The 15,568-nt window shown below is 41.8% G+C and overlaps 1 protein-coding gene across 2 annotated transcripts in view; it reads right to left on the bottom strand.

The window, feature by feature from the left end:
* Positions 1 to 15,568, bottom strand: part of EVC2 (EvC ciliary complex subunit 2) — a 175,676-nt gene that overhangs the window by 31,793 nt on the left and 128,315 nt on the right. For both annotated transcript variants that reach the window (XM_019553168.1, XM_019553167.1), the window contains exon 15: positions 13,859 to 13,981. In XM_019553168.1, coding sequence (XP_019408713.1) covers positions 13,859 to 13,981 — 123 coding nt within the window. The remainder of the gene's footprint in view (positions 1 to 13,858; positions 13,982 to 15,568) is intronic.

Here is a 15,568-nt window from a genome sequence, read left to right as displayed (position 1 = left end):
GTCAAGATATATGACATCAATCTCTTCTCCCTTGTCCAGGTGATAGGTCACCTGGTCGTAGAAGGAAATGAGATTGGTTAAGCAAGACCTACCCACAACAAACCCGTGCTGGCTATTGCTTAGGAGGTTGGCGTCGGCCCATCCATTAAGGATGGCCTCTTTAATAAACTTTTCTAAGATCTTCCCCGGGACAGAAGTCAGGCTGACGGGCCTATAGTTTGCTGGATCCACTTTCCTCCCTTTCTTGAAGATAGGCACCATGGCCTTCTTTCAGTCTTTGGGCACTATACCAGAGTGCCAAGAGTTTCAGAGATCTGTGCCAGGGGCTGGGCTATGATGCTCGCCAGCTCCTTGAGTACCCTGGGGTATAGATTGTCAGGGCCGGCTGACTTGAAGGTATCCTGGCTGATTTAGTTAGTCTATTGATACAAATCTACCCCTAATCTTATTTATATCAGCCAAATAAGCTGTTAGAATTTGAATTGGTATATTTCCTGATAATTAAAAAAAATTAGTAGAACTTCCTGGCTCAGCTGCCAGCAAAAAGGGTTTTGACTGCAACGGCCTCTTATGCAAGTACACACAGATTATTTTTTTCATTCCAGTTTATTTTAACTAATTTAGTTCTTCATTCAAAATCATAAAATGAATTAGGAATTGAAAATGCAGGAAAGCTTATTTGCCTCTTCTAGTCTATAAATAGGTTAGTCTATGTTTGCCTCTTTTAGTGTATAAATATAAAATGAAGTATGTGAGGATGAGCTCTATTAGTTTTGGAGTCTTGAAGAACATGGCACCAGAGTCTAGTGCAGGGGTGGTGAATAATTTTGGGCAGAGGGCTGCTTACAGAGTTTTGGCAAACTGTCAAGGGCCGCATAGGTAGCTCTACCTTGACAGGTGCCATGCCCCCTGTTTGCCATCTTGGGGTGGAAGCCCCATCCCTAACCTCTGACCTTTGCCACCAGAAGTCCCTCCCTTTGCCCCTGGAAGTACTCCTTTGGGTAAGAGGGTTTGCCATCTTAGCATGGGGAAAAAACCCCAAATTATATACTAAAAATCAAGCACCCATAATAATATATTTTAATTAAAAATATATATATTTGTCCTGATTTGTGTGTGTTCGTGCTGTATGTGTTGAAGTGACTGCATAACAGCTCAAAATGCAGTCTTACTCTTGTACAATGTGTGGAGTATGCAGGGGTTTTGGGGGTATAGGTAGGTTGCTGTGGGGTTTGTGGGCGTGTGTGTATGGTATTTGTGGGGTGTATGGGGGAGGATGTGGCTGTGGGGTTTGCAGGAAGGGATTGAGGGTATGGTGGGCTGTGCATGGGAGCCCCCTGAGTGTGCCTCCCCGAGCCAGTCAGCACCTGCCCCCAACAGCCCAGAGCCCATGTGCCCTATGCTGCCTCCCCACCACTGTCAACAGTGTGCAGCCCCAGTATGCCCCACACCCGCTCTGCACCACTCGATCACATGCAGTGGTAGTATCAGGGAACAGCATGTACAACTGTGAACCTGTGTGCCCCACGCCAGCTCCAAGCGCATCTGTCAGGGCTGAGCAGCAGCGGCAGAAGAAATTGAGCAGAAACTGCTGCTCAGTGCAAGGAAAGTGGCCCCTCACCCTCACTGGGCAGTTTTTGCTGTGGCCACCTGGAGCCCACACTGTGCTAGGCTCTGGTGTGGCTCCTTCACTGCCACTTCTGGTCTGCCCAGCACGGCAACAGTGACAATGTGGAGCAGCTGCAGGGAAGCTCACAAGTGGTAGTGACGGAGCTGTGCAGCAACCTAAAACAGTACAGGCTCCAGATGGCCACAGCAAAAACTGCCCAGTGGCAGCGAGAGGAAGGGGCTGATTTACCCATGCCAAGCAGCAGTTTCTGCCCAGCTACTGCTGCCACTGCTCAGACCTGACACGGTGGAGATGCAGGTCAGCCACGCATGGGCTCCAAGTGGCTGCAGCAGGAAGCACCAGCCACAGGGGGAGAGAGGAGGAGTTTTCTCCCCACACTGAACAGCAGTTTTTCCCATGCCGCCGCTGCTCAGCCCTGATGGGAGAGTGGGAGACGGGCCAGGGCTACACATACTGGTCCCCACCTGTATCACAGAACTAGGGTGAGGGGGACTGGGAATGAGTGGGCATGTGGGAATGCAGCAACAGCTGGACAGGAGTGGGGAGCCCACACCAGTGCCCTGGGGCCAGCACCAGCAGGGCCCACAGCAGCGCAGCAGGAGCATGGGCTCCAAGCCGGCAGGGGCCCTATGGAGCTGGGCCAGCTCCCCTCTCTCCCTGCTGGCACAGCTTAGCCTGCTCCATAGACCCCTGGCAGCCTGTGCCCCACACTCCTGCTGCCTTGCTTTGGGTTCTGCTGGCACTGACCCCAGGGTACTGGCACAGGTCCTGTGCTCCCGCACACCCACTCGCTTCCACTCCCCTTACTCCTAATTTCCCACCCACCCGTTGGCTGCTCTGCACCACGTGGCTCCCTGCTGTGTGTCCATGATGGCAGGACTCAGCAGGAGTCGGCGATAGCCCACAGTCTTCCCGTGCCTCCCTGCTGCCTCCCCACTTCTTCTAACCTGAATTTCCTGCTCTGGTACAGGGAAGCATGAACAGCCCCAGGGGAAAAGCCTCTGCTAGGCAGGGGTTTCTGGCTGGGGTGTGGGGTGTGGTGGGGTCTTGCTGTTGCAGGGTCCTTACATGGATTTCCCTTAGTCCTACTGTCCCTGGCTCCTGTCATCTTTGACAGGAAGCCAGGGCAGATAAATATTAATTTTCTAAATTTTTGAGGGGCTCCGTGGGGTGGATAAAATGGCTGGTGGGCCAGATCTGGCCTGCAGGCTGTATTTTGCCCACCCCTGGTTTAGTGCACCTATTAGGCATGTAATTGGATTTAGAAGCCAATTTAGTGTGATGCTATTCTATGCTGTTAAAGTCTATTAAATACACAAACTTTTGTACTACACAGTCATGTTATCCCTAAAAGTTAAAAATAAATAAATAAATAAAAATCAGCAAGAAGGAAGAAGACCTACTATCTTTTGCATTAACTGTCTTTCAGGGATTTGAGCAGAGTGAAATAGTGTCACACTTAGATAAATGAGTCCACTAAGATACTAGATGGAAGAGAAACTGGCCCACAGTGACTAAAAGCAATCTGCTATAGACAATACTTCCTTTGTTTAATAAATCAGTTGATTTTAACTGGAGAATGTTTTGCATTTTTCTTATTTTTATGTACCCAGCACATTTGCTAATAAAAACAATTTAAATGCTATTTTGAGTACTTTATTTGAAACCCAATTTCCATCAAATGCAGTTTGACACAAAGCACAAGTAGAAAAATAACCAAAGAGTAAATAAGTAAATAGCAAATGTGATATTAAAAAACTTAACATAATGAAATATACAGATTAAGTATCTAAATAAATGTATGATAATTGACATACTTGCTATAACGTGTATAGGTATAGTACTCCAGGTTAGCAAGCAGTATAGTACTTCAGGATAGTAAACTGTCAAGGGCCATAAGCATAGCCCTGCCCCTTGACAGGTGCCCTACCCTCTGGTCACCCACTTGGGACTGGAAGTCCCAGCCCTAACCCCTGATTTTTGCCCCCAGAAGTTGTTCCCCTTGCCTCCAGAAGCACTCATTTTTTTGTGGGCGGGAGGTTGCCAACTTGGAACTGGAAAAAAAAAAAAAATCACACACTAGAAGTCAAACAACTACTATAGCATATTTTAATTTTATTTCAAAAATATTTTTGTCCTGATTTATGTGCGTTTACATAGTATATATACATGTGATTGCATAATAGGTCAAAAATAAAGACTTACTCTCATATACTGTGTGTTGGGGAGCGTTTAGGACATGGTTAGTGAGGTGGGAGGTGTATGATGGGGTGTGCTATGTGGGTGGCTGTGTGGGGGTCTTGTGAGGGGGTGTGACTGTGTGGTGGGGTATAGGGCATGTGTACATGTGGGGAAGTTACGGCAGGACGGTGTAGGCAGGATGGTGGTGTGGGTGTGGGTGTGTGAAGTTTATGGGGTGTGAGGAAGGATGGAGGAGTTGGGACCCCCAGCACGTCTCTCTCCCCCATGGCACACAGCAACTGCTGCTGGCAGCAGTAGCAGCGGAGTTCTTGGGGTGCTCATGACCCATGGAGGCACAGCCACCCAGCAGTGTGTGGCTCCAGCCAGTTCCAGGAGCTGCATGTGGCAGCAAGGAATGGAGCAATGGAGCCGACGGCCTGGCCCCGCTCCCTGCCACCATGTGCAGCTCCTGGGACTCAGTTGGAAGTGGCAGGGAGCCCTGCTGCCTGCTTCCCAGTGAAGTAACACAGAACTAGGGTGCTCACTGAAATTACCAAGCAGAAGATTTAAAATCAACAAAAAGAAGAGTGTGTCTTTTTTATTTTTCTTACACATGCATAATTAATGCATGGAACTCACTGCCAATAGAAAAAACTGGCTCAGAAAGGTATTAAAAATGTATGGAGGATAGGACAATCAGAACAGTTGGGGATGTAACCTACTGATGGTGATGAGGAGGGTATAATAGGAGATATCTGACTCTACAGCCCAGGTTTCTGAACTTGCCCCAGGCAGTTTTGGGGCCAGGCTGACAATCAGCTGATTGTTCCTGTCCTGAGCTCAGGACAGTCCCAGGTCATGCTGGGTTATGGACACCTGGCTTTAGAAACTGTCCACTAATACCTGATACCTCCATTTCTTGATGTATATAATTAGAAACTCCAGAAATGAGAAGTGCCAAAAATTCCAACTAAAGCTGCTGTAATCTGGTAAAGACACCTAAAAATCAGGTTCTTAAATCAGAACATCTCAAAAATAGAGATGCCTCAAATTGGGAGAGACTTGCAAATTTGGGTTTTAATCTCTCTCTCTCTGAACTTTTAGCTCCCTGTAGTCTAAGCCAATGAATTGGGAGGAGACTTAATTACTACTCAAAATAATTTGAGACTCTCGGGTGTAAGGGACAGTAATAAATTATGCAAGAATAAAGTTACCCATTTCAAAAGATACATTTTTTAAAAATATCTAATTCTAACATGTTTCAAATCAGTATCTTCTCTTCAACACCCACAATAAAATGTTTTGTTAGATTGCTTTGCCATGGTGTTCTCCTAATGGCAACAAAAAATATGTACTCATGTAAAAAGGAAAGTACGGGTGTGATCCTCACTGGTGTAAAGAGTGGAATAGCCTCAAGACCAGACTGAAGTAAATTTTAATTACATTGATTTATACAAGCTGAGGGTCTGCCTTAACTTTTCTATATATTCCTCCACTGATGAAGAGATCATATGTGATTCTCTCAAACCTCATAACCACATTACTTTTATATTATGCTAATCAGAATTATGAAACAATATATTAGTCCCATTCATTAACTTTTAGGATCATTTAGCAGATTGTCATCAGGTTTTCAGAGCCCTAAAATGACAAACAGGTAATATGATGCTCATGAATTTTTCTCTGGCATTATTAGTGATAAGACTGCTGTCTAGAGTGATTGCATATCATTCAAATTTTATTATACAATAAACAGAGCTACATTTAAAATGTGATTTGCAACCAAATCTGCATTTTTTCAAAATGCATGTGACATTCTCTGAAGTTTCTATTAAATTATAGCACATGTCCTTGAACAAAAGAGGGAGTTATTTGTAGAAAACTCTTGAAACCAGCCTCAACAACTTAAGTAATAAAAAGCCTTATTAAAGAGGCAAAGTGCATGCAAGATGTGTTTCCTAAATATTCTTAGCAAAAACAGGGCACACAGACGCATGTTATTAATGCACAGCAATAAACTTCAGTGCATATGGCGCCAGAGCTTATTGCTCCCAGGCGCCATGTTTGAACATATGCCCAGAACCACAGCGTGTTGAGCCAGGCTGGAGCAGCCCCAGCTGGCTGGGCATCTGGGTGGGGGTCAGCCTGCCAGCTTGGGATCTATTCTGATCCAGCTCAATGTGCTCCAGAGGGGCTGGCTAGGGCACAAGGGCACTTCAGTGCAGGGCTAGCTGGGAGGCAACCCCTGCAGTGAAGCACCCTTGTGCCCCAGCCACCCCATCAGCTTCTACATGTTGTTGCTGTGTAGTAAAAAACTCCACCACAGAACAGTACTTACGTTTACAAGTACTAACCTACGGCAGGCAGAGTTAATTAGTTTATTGTGTCCTAACAGCACTGATTGTGTAGATGCTATTACATTTACTGATGAGCTAATTAGGCAACTCAACAGTAAACATCTTTGATAGATGTGTCCAAGGTGTCTCAATATACTAACAGAGGATCTTAGCATCGTTGCTATTCTAATAGGAATTGCTTTCTTGAAGCAACAAACCAATGTCGTTAACCAAGCAACCATGTTGGGAGAAAATATCAGATTACCCTTTTTTTCCCCATAGAACTTGAAGGTCCTGCAGCCTTTTTAGATGGTCCTTAAAGGAAAGAAGGCTTAAATAGGTGCTGCATTCCTAATTTCATAAAACTGGGAAAGTTACATGACTCCTCAGTTTATGGTCACACTGAAACCACATTTAAACTGTAGCTGATCAGGTAAGTGTACTGATTATACCAATATAATAAAGTGGTACCAAATTTCCTGGTATCTGATATTCTCCGAAAGCCCTGGCTCCTGAAATGCATAAGAATCTCAGCATTCATCGAACTAAGTGTTTCTATTCTTTCTACTTACAGAGAAGAGCTTGGAAAACTTGAGTGTTTAATTGCTCCAACCTGAGAAGAAAAATAGAAAGAACTTGGTGGGCATTTCTACACATGCTCTGGAACTGTGGGGGGGGGGTGGATGTGTGGGGCAGGGGTGAGTGCAGGAAGGGGGAAGGGTTAATTAGAGTGGCTCCAACAGCCACTCTAATTAAAGTGCCTGAAGCATCTCATGTATCAGCATCTCTGTGCTTAAAAATGGCAGCAGGGGTGCTTTAAGTAAGCACCCTGCCTTCATTTTTAAGTGCAGGGATGCTGATATGTGAGATGCTGGAGTCTGCTAGAGCATGGTAATTACCACTCACCAGCAGACTCCATTAATCCAGTCAGCTCTGATGTGCTGTAATTACAGCGTGTTGGAAAAGGCTTGCTGTAAATGTATAGGCAGGCACCCAATAATTTTAAAAATCGTTTTTATTTTAACCCTAAATCTTTGAAGCCAAATCCTTTTCCACCTCTTGGGCATCTAAGTGAACATAGGAACCTAGGTACAATTCTTTTCCACCCTGTTCAAATCCTGAAAATCCATTAATGCATCTACTTTTACAACACAAAAACACTTCATTCTTAAAAATGAGTCACAAACAAGCAGAGGAGGAGGACTCCCCTAACCATTTGTATTAACAGTTTTTCAGGAATATGAGTAGCATCCAATTTTGTGCCTAACAGGTGGGAAAAAATTGGCCCTTGGTATTGGCAATACTGATTCTGTTTTGTCTTTATGTATGTCCGTTTCCTCAATATCTCTTCCTTACAAAAGCAAATGTCTGTAGAACAGAAGGAACTGTGATACAGACTTACAGCTCCTGAGAAGGTCCCTAGGCATGCAGTTGGCCTTTTCTCTGATGAACAGTTTGATGGGTTCTGCCATGGTGCCATGGGCAGCTTTGCAGGTGATTTCATTCTAGGAGTAACCAGCTTTGCAGGTGATTTCATTCTAGGAATAAGCCTGTAAAAATGCTCATCTCATAGAAGATGGATTGCATGTGTGGGGAGGGTGGTGCTGAGGGTGGAGAGGTGAGGGGCTGAATTAGGGAAGAGGAGGAAGACCACAGCTTGCTACTTGGTTTGGAAAGCCATGAAGGTAGGAGTGCTGTGCGACAGTTGTCTGGCACAGCTGGAGTCACAGAAGCTTGAGTGAACCTGGAAAGGTCTTGGATCCCTGTGGAGGATATTGAACTAACTCCAGCATTTTCAGGAAGAGAGGTTACCTAGTCTTTGCCCAGAAACAGCCATTTCTCATTTTTATGCATTTGAGATCACTCAATTGAAAAGGGGGAAAAAAGGCTTTTCAGAAAGGTGAGAAACTTATTAAAATAGAATCCAGGCTCTTTGTTCTCTGTGAACTGTTTGTTATTGAAATGCTAATACCTTTAGCATTTCTTTTATATTCTCACAGTCCAGCAGTTCATGACTATTCAGAGATGCATACTGTATTCCAGAGGCATTGATAGGAAATCAAATAAAGATAAAAACTTCTGCAGAACATTGTGCAAATCAGGACTTTGATTTAGATTACACAAGACAGCCAGTTCCACCCCGAATCTGATTTTGTTTAGCATTATTCTGTCAAACCATACTTCTTTTCAAAATTCAAAATGTTATTTTGAGATACCTTTATTTCTAAACCAAATATGTAAGACCTGGTAGCAAGACTGTAGCTTGTATCAATGCCCATGCAAAGATTAGATCAATTTCTCTGAATGTATTTGACATGTATGTGAAATGAGCTAAGTTTCCTTTTAAAGAAGGGTGTTGAATACTGTTGGTGGTAGCTTTGATTTTGCCCCCATTCAGCTCATGCCTCAGCAGTGCACTAGGAAAATGACTTTCAGAAGTAACTAGTTAGTTTAGGGTTCTTCAATTGCTGACTACCCAGCTTAAGACAAGAGGTCTAGGAGGAATTCTGTGCCCACTGAAACGAATGACAAAACTATAGACTACATCTACATAGGGATCTCACACCTAATGTTCCAAGTTGACCATCCAAAGGTACTAGTCACTTCTGAAAATCAGTGTCCTAGAACCTGAGGTTGCTCACTGGAAGCCAAAAAAACATGAAGACACTTGAATAAAAAATGTTAATATTTTGGCAAAGAATGATATTTTATAATTACCATACTATACATTCACGCACGCACGCACACACACACACACACACACACACACTTATAAATTATAATTCTTTGCCAAAATATTCTCAGGCTCTTATTTAAGCAGCTTCACTTTTTTGGCTTCTAATAAATTTGTAACACCTCCAGATTTCCATGACTGTGTGTGTACACATACACACATATGTTAGATGTAATTTTATATGCAATTTATGTGTACTTTTTATGTCATTTAGAATGAACTCCCCTCCCCCTGGAGTTGTGGTTCCTTAGGGCCTCACTGACAAGCCTTCTGAGCTTGTCAAAGTTGGCTTTCCTGACGTCAAGGACTTCAGTGTTGCTGACTGACTTGCCAGCTTTACGGTGGGTGGCGAAGGTGATCGACTCGTGGTTGCTGTCACCCAGCTTCCCATCTATCCCCAGGTTGCTGATTAGGTCATCCCCAGGTTGCTGATTAGGTCATCCCCAGTGGTAGTATATAACAGGTGGGACCTAAGTATATAGGTATCTAAATCCCCTAGTGGGATTTTCAAAATCACTTCGGAGCCTATCTGCATATTTACATATTTAAAAGCCTTTAAAAACAATCCTAACTGACTGGCCTAGGTCAAACAGGAAGCCTTGGGCAGAGCAAGAAACTGAACTCATCTCCTGAGTCATGAGCTACTACTTAAGCTACAAGTTCCTTCCTTCCACTATAACGTCTGTTTTATTATTCAATGTACTGAGACAGATTCTTAGCTTTTTTGAGGTGTCATAGACCTACTGGCTTTAAATAAATCATTGCATTTTTAATAATCTGAATCTGATCTGCAGTTTTTTTCAGCTTTTACACATATGCATGAGATAGTAACTGCCATTCTTATGGGATCTTCAAGATGCTCAAAATACGCTCAAAGCAGGAATGGTTTTGCATGATATAAAAGTAACATTTGAGGGTGGTCTGTGGTGGGGAGGGAGAAACACATTTTTTAAAAAAAGTATATAGTGCATTTGTAAAAACAATTGTTATGATAGATGTATGCAAACAACAGGAATAAAAGTTTACTGTTCTCTACCCGAGGCTATCAGTCCTAGATATAGGGATCTTTAACGAAGTATGCAAGCATGTAATCTGGAAACAATGAATGAATAATGGAGGGGTGAATAAGTAAATGACTGATCATCATCAGTTCATGTTTTCAACTTATAAAATAAATAATGGATAAGCATGAAAATATAGCTCGACAACTTACCATCACTTTTTAAAGGGTTGAAAAGTTTATGCTTTGACTGCAGTAGAAAACAAAAGCAAAAAAGGTGACATCTGCAGCAGAAATAGGCACGCACACTTTTGTAGTCAGGCAGGTCAAGAATTAGGTGATTTTAAATGACATATCCATATTATAAGATTTTGTTCCCACCCCCTGCTTTGCTTCCTGGTACCAAATAGCCCTAGGAAGTACAGAGGTGGGTTCTACTTTATAAGAAATATGAAGCCATAATAAGAGAAACTTTGTTGTTCAACAGAGCTGTATTTAAGTAGCCTGAATGTGGTTGAACATATTTACATAAATATATGCAATATTATCACTGTTACATAAATATATGCAATATTATACACTTAATTAATAACTATTCAGACTAGTACTCCAAAATGTGACTATCCACAATTTTTTTCAGAGTTTTCTTTTGACTTCATTCAACTCCTAATGCCAAAGTCCTAAAAACACCTATGCATTTGTTTAATCTGAGCAGTCCTAGCGAAATCAATGTGACATATTAATTGACTTCAGTGGAAGCTGGATCAGTTTTCAATCACCAATTAAATAACCAAAGGCTATTTGTGGAGAGTGACTGTAGCACTAGACAGTACACACAGGATTATAACACGTTAGTTTTACATTGGAATATTTCAAACAGCTTTGCTGACAACATAACAAGCTGTGTGCATTTGACATGGTCTCTTGCTCCTGATTCCACATGAAATACTCTAATTAAACGATGTTCTTTAAATTTAACTTAATATAAATTCACTATGGTGAGTCCAGCTTCTAGAGTCAGCTTCTACATTCTGTATCTGTACTGACTCTAATTGCTACTAGTACTGCCTTCCTCTGTCTTTCTCTATTATTGCAAATACAAGAATTGATCTCAAGATGTACTGACTCTCTTCAGCTGTAAAAGCTATCTTTAATGAGGGTGCATTCATTATTTTCAGTCAGCAATGCCAAGAGGTCATAATCAGTAAGAAAGACTTGTTGCATAAATATATTGTGCTTGATTTGTACATTTCAAGGACAGCGCATGTATTTCAGTTCCACCACAGCACCAGGACCATACCAGAATTCTTCGAAAATGCCTTTGCATTTCTTATGATCAAGGACCTGAGGAACAATGTCTTGCATTCAAAAGCTTGTCTAACTTTATTCCAACAACAAACCCAGTCCAATAAAACAGACTGTTCTAAGAAATCCTTGCTTTTTGCATTTCTTCTCATTTGTGGAGCTGCCACTTCCTTGTAACAAGTTCATAGAGCAGCTTAAAAGCTGGTTGTTAAAGACATCTACCAAAGAAATAAGATGATCTCAGTGAGTGAGCTGAGATCAGTGAGACTCACAGACACCTCTCAGGATCAGAGATCATATATCTTCCCACAGCCTCTCAGCCTGGTACTTCCCATCTTTATTTTTTTGCTCTCATGGCCACCTTAGAACACTATAAAACCAATATATCCCATATAGCCTTTCTTCTTCAGGCATCTTTATCCCTCATAGAGTTCAGGAGCCAGCTTCTTCTTTGTGCAGCTCAGACAGCTCACACTCACCATTCAAGTTATTAAATGAACTCAGAAGGACAGTAGGAAGTACAGTAATGAACAAAGCAGGAGACCTTATGGCATAACAGTGTTCTGTTCTTTTTGCAGAATTGGTCATAAAACTTTGCAAGAGAATAGTGATTTAAAAGAAGAGAAAAATATTTCAGTTAAAACAAAAAATAAACCATACAGAAAGACTGACTGAGAACTGAGGTAGCGAAAAGAAGAAACTTTAATTTATCCTCTTAAGATATGCACATCTGGTATTGTAGTGATAATATGAGGTGTAATGATTTTCCTCAGTAACAAGCTAGTTTCCTTGTACTTGGCCTTTGATTACAAGTTTTCAGCCATGCTATTCAAAAAAATATAGATAAGGACATTATAAAAACTCCAAAATAAGCTTGAGACCTTATCAAAACTGAGACATATTCAACCTTAATTAAAAGAGGAAAAGGACTGGATGTTAAACAAATCACAAACATTTACTGCAATGAAATATTAGCGTACATTAAAGCAGACTTGCCCATGAATAAAACATATTGCCCCCAGTACTCTCCAGGATGCAAACACTGCAGGATATGTGCAGTCCAGGGATTCTACACCAGGGTGCTGCAGCACCCTCGGGTGTCGTAAGTTCCTTTTAAGGGTACTGCAGGGGCCCATACAATATTACTACTGTTAGGTGTGCAAACACCTACATGTGATTCACAAAATAAACCTGGAGAATTTAAAAAAGGAATCCATAGCGCCAAAAGTATTCTGACTTCTTGTGGTCTTTCTGAGTTCTTTGCGACAGAAAACTTGCTCAGTTATTTGCCCATAGTAAAGAAATGAGCGAAAGATAAGAAGTGGCATATTTTGAGGGGCACCTTCCGTTTAAAAAGGTTAAGAACTACTAATGTAAACAAAATATACTTCCTGTCACAAAATGTTTGAGAACTAATTTTGATGAGGCAAGTCATGTCTGAGATTATAATTAACTACCTAGCTTGCTAGATCTGATAGCTGTATGTTCCCTGTTCCTGTTGGATCTGAGTACCTCCTTATCTCTATTACATTTGCCACCACAGCATTCCTGTGAAATGTGGAAAAGGCCTCATCCCCATTTTACTGAATGGAACTGACACCTTAAGATTAAGCAACATACCCAAGGTCTCCGAGGGATTCTCCAGCAGAGCAGGAGGCAGTTTCCCAAGGTTCAGAGAGCAGCTTAATCAGTGGACCCACCTTTGCCGCAGTGACCTTTTTGCCTCTGATTGAGTCCAGTCCTACTCAGTACTCTTGAATCACCCCAACTTCGGTTGGTTTATCTAGGTGGTTCCAAAAATACTTAGCCCCCCTGCCCTCTCATAATTAGTAACTGAAGGGTAGCTCTCCCACCACTCAGACCAACAGCCTAGCAGTTGGGACACTTCAGCCAGAAAGGGGAAGACCCAAGTTATACACTAGCTTACCAAGACATGATATGAACCCATTCTTGCTTCCCAGAAACACACTCTAAATACCAGGCTGTTGGTTGACGACAAAACCACTTCCTAGACCTCCTCCTGGGGCTGGCCCGCTGGGCAACCAAGCACGGAAGACAGTAGGGATAGGAGGAGGAGGAGGAGAGTGATGCTTTCACTGATGCTTATCCAAGAAATATTAAGTGCAAGGCAGAGAAAAAACACTGGGTGCACAGACCAGAATTAAGGGGCCCCTCACATCTCAGAGCCATTGGTGAGAGGAGCTACACTTTGGGCAAGTGCTCTCATCACTAAATCACTCAGTTAAAATGTCTGAGGGTTCTTCCTCCCTCCCTTCATCCTTTACCACCATGTGGGCAGTTACATAATGACTTGGGCAATCCTGTTCTATCACCGGTGGACTCTAGAAGTCTTAAAAGTGCCAAAAATTGAACGTAGGCAGCTGTGTATGTGCCAGCTAGACCTTGAAAGGGGAAATAGGATTTGTTCCTACATGACGTAGAAATTTTAACACAAAACCCACATGTACTATTCCACTTTACATACAATATAAGCTTGACAGATGAGGAAATAAGAGCAAAGGAAGGTGAAATGTTTAACATAGCTATGCATAACACAGGAATACCTGCCTCTTTCTTTATCAAGTTTGCACTGACAGGAATTTTATTATTTTGTAATTGTTGTGCACCAGTGTACCAAAAAATGCAGAGATGAATAATTACCACAGATTTACCTTGTTCAGATGTTGATCTTCAACTGACTTTTCATAGATGTGAATTTTATCTTCCAAAGATTGCTTCAGGTTATCAATCTTATTTCTGTTTTTGGATCGTTGCTTTTTGGTCTTAGACTGTTGTTATAAAAAGATTATCACATATCATTTTTTAATAGTAGCTAAAGCTCCTATATAGGAGATTGATATTGGTATTATTCTTATTATTTGTATTTATCCCCCATAAATTCCTCAGGTCTGGGGGAAGAAGCAGGTACAATGACAGCACCCCCCGCAGTGGGTAGAGCTGTGAAATTGGAAGAGAGAAATTACCATGGGAAACTGCTACACCTGAGGATTTTTACCCCCTCCAATTTCACAGCCCTACCCACTGTTAATTCTTTGCTATGCCTGCTTCTTCTGATAAAGAATGCTTTCCATTTGAAAGCTCATCTAACTTTATCCCAACCATGCAGTTTTTCCAATAAAAACCCTACAAAATCCTTGCCTCTAGCAATGTATCTAATTCATTTAAGAATTATATTGTTTTCAAGATGCCCTACATGAATCATAAATGAACCAGTAATATTAAGGAGCACCCTACCATGCAATCAAATTATTCTTGACCTCTCTTTCTTTACAGGATATAACATTAAGTATAATATACTCCAAGGGAAAAGGCACCACCTATTCAAATATAAGTCTCTGCAAAGTCCTTTTCCTTTTCAAATAGTTAGGAAATTGTAAGTTTTTGAATAAGAACACTTCCCAATTCAATGAGCTCAATTTTGTTTATATATCAAGAAAATGTGAGTAAACCACGACACAACAAGGGAAAAGACATCACTTCCATTCTGGTACTATAATCTACAGTTCACAGAGAAGACAATTTTCTTTCTTCTGTGCAGAAACTTAAGGCAAAATCTGTAGGTTATAGTATTTGGCTAAGGTAATTAAACCGTTTCCACCTCAAACTTAAGAAAGCAAATAGAAAATCTGGTATCCATTAACATCTTGAGTCAGGTGCTCCTCATCTTCTGTTCATGTATATGGGAAAAGAAAAGTAGGTATGTGTACCAAAGTGAATTATAATAATTTTGCAAAAAAAATTATATATATATATAAGAAAGTAAGCTTGGCTTCTGGCAAATGAGTAGATTACCCACTCAAGGATGTGAGAGAATCATGCAGACTTTCCTTTTTTAAGTGGACAAGATCGGGACTGCATGTTCCCTTTAATGCTGTCTAACTGAATCTCCCTTTGGCCTTCTCCCAGATAATGAAGCAGACTGACTTAGCACTGTGTACATGTCTCCATGGGAGTCTCAACCTAGGACACGGAGGAATAAACATACTTTCCAAACTCATATAAAAGGTTCAAGAGGCTGTAAGCAGGCACAGTATGGCTCTAGTTCAGCATTTCCCAACTGTGTGCTGCAGCATACTGGTGTGCCATCAGACATGAACTGGTGTATTGCGGAATTCTGGAAAAACCAATAAATGAACACTTTGTCTGTAACACTCTTGGGGGCGTGGCTCCAGCCAGTGCTGCACCTCCTGTGATGCCCAGAACCAAAGGGGTTAATGAGCAAATTATAACAAAAAAGATTTGCTCCTTGAGAGCATCTAGCAATGGTATAGTGTTAATATTAGCTAAGACAAAGCTTGTAAGATGGTTTCCCACAGACGTATCCTGTCTGTCATAAGCATAACTGTAATGTTAAAATTAAC

The sequence above is a fragment of the Crocodylus porosus genome, unplaced genomic scaffold (genome assembly GCF_001723895.1).
Source record: "Crocodylus porosus isolate Cpor-Errol unplaced genomic scaffold, CroPor_comp1, whole genome shotgun sequence".
In the NCBI taxonomy this organism is placed as follows: Eukaryota; Metazoa; Chordata; order Crocodylia; family Crocodylidae; genus Crocodylus; species Crocodylus porosus.
The sequence above is the reverse complement of the archived record's forward strand: the minus strand, read 5'-3'. Positions and strand labels throughout refer to the sequence as shown.